This window comes from Amblyomma maculatum, chromosome 8 (assembly GCF_055883805.1).
Source record: "Amblyomma maculatum isolate TAMU_Amacu chromosome 8, ASM5588380v1, whole genome shotgun sequence".
Taxonomy (NCBI): domain Eukaryota; kingdom Metazoa; phylum Arthropoda; class Arachnida; order Ixodida; family Ixodidae; genus Amblyomma; species Amblyomma maculatum.
Genome location: NC_139351.1, coordinates 38,485,102 through 38,490,399, shown reverse-complemented (window position 1 = coordinate 38,490,399; position 5,298 = coordinate 38,485,102). Strand labels below are relative to the sequence as shown.

At 54.9% G+C, this 5,298-nt stretch overlaps 1 protein-coding gene across 1 annotated transcript; it reads right to left on the bottom strand.

The window, feature by feature from the left end:
• Positions 1-679: 679 nt before the first annotated feature.
• On the bottom strand, positions 680-3,099 carry LOC146181015 (uncharacterized). Its single transcript, XM_084577840.1, has one exon. The coding sequence runs from the start codon at positions 2,716-2,718 to the stop codon at positions 1,372-1,374; it is 1,347 nt and encodes a 448-aa protein (XP_084433966.1). The 5' UTR covers positions 2,719-3,099; the 3' UTR covers positions 680-1,371.
• Between the last annotated feature and the right edge of the window lie 2,199 nt (positions 3,100-5,298).

Below are 5,298 nucleotides of genomic sequence, written 5' to 3'. Positions count from 1 at the left end.
CAGACCTCAGTCTTTCCAGTACGTCCCTGAGATGGCGTAAGTGCTCATCAAAGGTTGCCGAATACACCACAATGTCATCTAGGTAGGCAAGAGCGTAGTGCCACCTTGCATCACCTAGGACACGGTCCATAAGACGCTGGTACGTCGCCGGAGCTCCAACCAGGCCAAATGGCATTCGGGTAAACTGGAAAAGACCCCTGTGACAGGTGAATGCAGTCTTCGCTCTGTCACCGGGATCCATCTCCACCTGAAAGTATCCTCTACTGGCATCGAGCGTAGTAAAGTACTTCGCTCCGCCAACATTGGACACGATCGAGGGAATACTCGGAAGTGGATAGGCATCCTTCCGCGTCACCTCGTTCAGGCGGCGATAGTCCACACAAAGGCGGGTAGTTCCGTCCTTTTTGGGCACCAGCACCACTGGAAAACCCCAGGGGCTGTTTGAACGTTCCACGACGCCTGTATCGACAAGTTCATCCAGAGCGTCATCAAGCGCTTTCCTCTTAGCCAAGCTGACTGGCCGGGGATTGCACTTCCAAGGAACGGCGTCGCCTGTCTCAATTTTGTGCCTTACTAGTGTAGTACAGCCAGGCCGCTCAGTGAATACTGCATCGTACTCGTTCAAGAGCTGAGACAAGCGCGCTTTTTCCTCCCTTGACAAACTGCTCACGTTGTTCAGCAGAGGGTGGGGAGGCCTGCCTTCCTCCGCGGCGCAAAGTGCAACCGCAAAAGGGGCAGGGGGTCGCGCGGGAGGGGAGTCAGTCCCCTCCGCGCCTTTTCTCTCGGCGCGGTTGACCGGCGAATTTGTCTGCCAGGCCGAAGGCGTTTCGAGAAGCTTTTTCGGGCGCTTGTTGCGTACGTCTGCGCGCGTAGCATCTGATAGCAAGTGTACTTCTGATGCTTTTTGAGGTTGAACGAAAGGTTTCAGGGTGCCACATGCTCGCTCCCTATATCCTCCGTTGCAGACGTCAATAACAATGCCCGTCTTAGCGAGGAAGTCTCTACCAAGAATGATTGGGACCGACAGGCCGGGGAGGTGGGTGAGGCGCTGGCGCCTGACTCGTTTCTCCCATCGCACCACAAGCCGCGCGGCACCGCTCGCGTGCGCCGTGCCGCTGGCTAGTCGGAAGGCGAGGTTGCTCTCTCGCAATCGGATCCCACTCCGACGGAGATGTTCGCATACCTCGTCGCCAAACAACGAAGCGGACGCTCCTGTGTCTAGCAAAGCCATGAACTTACGCCGGACGACAGTAAGCTCAATAAGTGGCACTGGCGTGTCGTTGGGGGGACCAAAACGACAAGCCAACGGGGCCAGGAGTTCGTGTGACTCACTGAGCACCGCTGTTGACGCCGCCGGCTGTGCAGTCGTGCTCAGCGGCGGCTCCGCTCGTTTCCCGAAAGCGCGTACTCTCGGGCAGCGGGGCGCCTGCATTCCCTGGCGTAGTGCCCTGGGTGATTGCACCGGTAGCAGAGGGCAGTCGGCCGTTGTCGGGCGGGGCTGCTGTCGCCGCGCGCCGATTGACCGTACCTCTCTGCAGGGTTTACCGTTGCAGGTGCGCGTTGCGCTTGCGTCCTCGTGTCGGGATGCCGACTACGATTCTGCGTGTCTTGGCCGGGCGTAGCGTGTGCTGTACGCATGGCATAAGTGTACGGGTCGAGAGCTCGGTCAGACAGGTCCCAACCGTTTCTCGTTTGTCCGTCACTCAATGCAACCATTTCGGCTCCCCGGGAACGAGGTCGAAAAGTGCCTCCGTTCCAGGCGCATCGCGGCTCAAGTGCGTGCGACGCCGGCGGGGGTGGCCGATAGGTGCGCGAAGCGAGAATGTCCGCCTGTATGCGCTTGGCTGCCGAGGCGAGCTCGTCCAAATCTCTGAACTGAGCTCCTCGCAGGTAGGCTGCGAAGGTAGGGTGAGCTTGTCGCGTAACACGCTCTACCTTCTCACCGTTCGGAGCCGAGGGGTATGCGAGACGATACAACTCGTCCATCGCCCTCACGTACTCGAGCAAGGACTCGTCCGGATGCTGAGTACGTAGCTCCAGCTCGCGCCGCAGACGCCGTTGGTAATCTGCGGGCAAGAATTCCTCGCGAAACCGCGTTCGGAACTCATCCAGCGTGCTTGACCGGTGGCCAGTGAGGCGGAACCAGCGGGCAGCCTGATCGGTCAGTGAGACTGGCACAACGCGTCTCAGAATCTCGCCATCGGGTAGCCCTGTCGCCTGCTGGTAAGTCAGCATGCGGTCCAGGTACTCGTTGGCACTGACACGATCATGATAACCGCTATAACTGGGCAAAACCACCTCTAACCTCGGTCTCGCAGCTGGCGCGGATGTGTGCAGAGTCGTCTGCACGACACCCGTGAGGCTTTCTATGAGGCGCAAAGCGTCGCGCAGCATAGCCTCTTGGGGATTGGTCTGGCCAGAGAAATCTGGCTGAACGACCGGCTGGGATGTGCAGGGTAGCGGCCGCTCCGTGCACTCCATACCTCGCGGCATAGCGCTTGGCGAAAAGTGCCCTGCGTCGCCGCGCGTCTGAGTGAGTGCGTCGGGAGAAGCACAGCTCGGCTCAAACGATATGAGGTCACTGGGGCTAGCGTCGCTAGCGTCAGCCTCTGTAATTGGACCGGCTGTAGCAGATACAGCCGCGCCAACAGGTTGCCGTTGGGAAGCCATATCGGAAAGCATTAGCAGCGACTGAAAGTCAGGCATGCTCGCTTCCATGGCCTGTCTGTGTCGAAAACCCGATGCACAGACACTCGGTTTGTCACACCTCTGGCCCCACGTTCGGGCGCCAAGATATGGGGGTGTTACTCCCGCAAGAATGCGCCACGAGGGGACTAGACGCTACAGTCGCCTTCTAGCCCCGACGTGCAGCCCTAGCAGACAGAGCTGTGACCCCCAACCCGCGGTGCGAGAAGTCGCTACTGCGGCGGGTTCGAGCCAGAGGGGACAGACACCGAGTTCGTACTCGAACAGTTTATTATGCTCGAGTACACGGCAAAGGAAAACACACTAAAGAACAACCGCCGTGTAGCGAGCGAAAGCCGCGTACGGGGGTGAAAAAGAACCACCTAAGGGAGAAGCACGCACGAGGAGGGAGAGGTACTGCTCACCTGCGTGCGGCTTCGTGCTCACGGCCCGCGGCAGTCAGTGCGCGCTGGACCGGCAGCAGAGGGTGAAGGCGGCGGTCTCCCGACGGGAATGCTGAACCGTGCGCGTGCACGCCCAACCGTCAAAAGACGCCGAGGGAGTTGCGACAGACGCGCATCTCACCTCGGCTCGGGGAGAGGATGTTTCCCTGGTATGTCGGTAGGAAAGAAGGAAACCCGTGCGGTGCCGCCGCGGGAGCCTGGGAGGATGGGAGGGTGGCCTGTGTGCCCTCTCCTCGCGGTCCTCCCCAAGAGCGCACGTAATCACGCGTGTTAACTACGCGCGGCCCTTTATAATGGGGGCAGGGGATTATGAATCCCCACACCCTATGGGCACACTTATTCTGATCCATGACTGAACGATGTCTTGATGTAATCAGGTTCCTCCAATAATGCCTTTGGAGCTGACTCGGCAAAATGGATGTCTGGCATCGATGTGGCCGCGGTGGTAAATTGGATTTGTTTTTCTTTAAGCTCAGTCACAGAATCAACGGTTTAGTCCAAAGGTGATTAAGCTAAATTCTCCGGTAAAACGGCTCTCTTTGTAGACCGGGCTGTTGGCATCATGAGCAGGCGCCTGAAGGGTCTCGATGTGGTGACAGAGAAGCGTCATTGTCTGCGCGGCAGTTGTCTGAGACTCGATAGGTTTTATGCGCACAAAAAAGAAGACACAAAAGGACAAGGGAGACAGGACGGAGCGCAACTTTCATCTGTTTTATTCCGAAAATGTACACGACATTTATACCAAAAAAATTATCATTGCATAATCATCAGTGCCATGTGCGAGACCAGGAAAAGCACAAAGGAGGGTACAGGTCACTCACCTCTTATCTAATTTATCTAAAAAGACAAATTCTTTATCATACATTGTCACAGATGGTGCGCTTATACGTGAACTTCCGCTTTTTCTAATATGGTAGGCCTCAGCCAATTCTCGCGCAAGCGTGTCAGTGCTCCTGCACAAGATGCCGCTGCCTTGTAGCGTTGCATCACACAGTTTTTCTGCTTTCTGTTTTTGGTCATTATCTTTTCCACACTCACTGATGTGCACCGGCAGGTGCAACCCGGTACCGTTCCTCAAAGACAAATTGTGCTCCCTTAATTGGTCATTAACACATCGGCCCGACTGCCCAATGTACACCTTCCCACACTTCAACGGAATCCTGTACACCACCCCTTTTTCACACTTCACAAACTTATTAACATGTTTGATTTTGCAGTCTGAGTTACGGCTACTATCTTGCAAAACCAGACGACACAAAGAAGAGAGTTTCCTTGGGGGCCGAAAAAACCACGGGTACTTTAAACTTGTTAGCCACGCGTTTGAGGTTATGAGCCAGTTTATGCTGATACGGAATGACTACCGGTTTCACTTTCCTCTGTGCAACTGCAATCGTTGTCTATTTCTTATTCCTTTCTTGTTTAACCTTCTTGAGAAGAGCTTCAGCCACTGAACTCACTATTATCTGGGGAAAGCCTGCCTGTTTCAGCTTCGCTATCTGATCGTGAAAGCTTTCCTGCGCCATGTGACAACTGGACTTCCCTAGGGATGACTGCAGGCACATCAAAGCGATAGCACGTTTAACCGTTTTTGATTGCTTGGAATCAAAAGGCAACAGTTTCTTTTGTGCACGCGGTTGGTACTTCCAGCAAAAGCATCCGTCCTTAAGGGTTATATTCAAGTCTAAAAATTGCAAATGTCGTGTACATTTCCGGAATAAAACAGTTGAAAGTTGCGCTCCTTCCTGTCTCCCTTGTCTTTTTGTGCGCATAAAACCTATCTGAGTATGAACCTACTAGCCCCACAACGCATATTTCGGAGACTAGTGCAGCGACGGCGTCTTCTGCACAAGCGTCACTTATAAAAGCGTGCAGCTTCTCGTTCTGTACGCGCAAGCCGTCACTGAATACTTCTAGCCTCACTTGAATGAGCTTTAGCGCAAGAACATTTACTGCTTTTCAATTCAAAAGTTCTCTTGCCTGATGTAAAAGCCGGTTCAGAAATACTCGTTGGATATCGCGTTTCCTTCTGCTGCGGTCCATGGTGTCTCGATCTCTCAGTGTCGCCCTCTTCTCTCTGACCGGTGGTATTCGATAGCGGAGCTCCTGGTATCTTCGTGGAGGGTCATTAGCGTTCATTTCGCAATCTCCA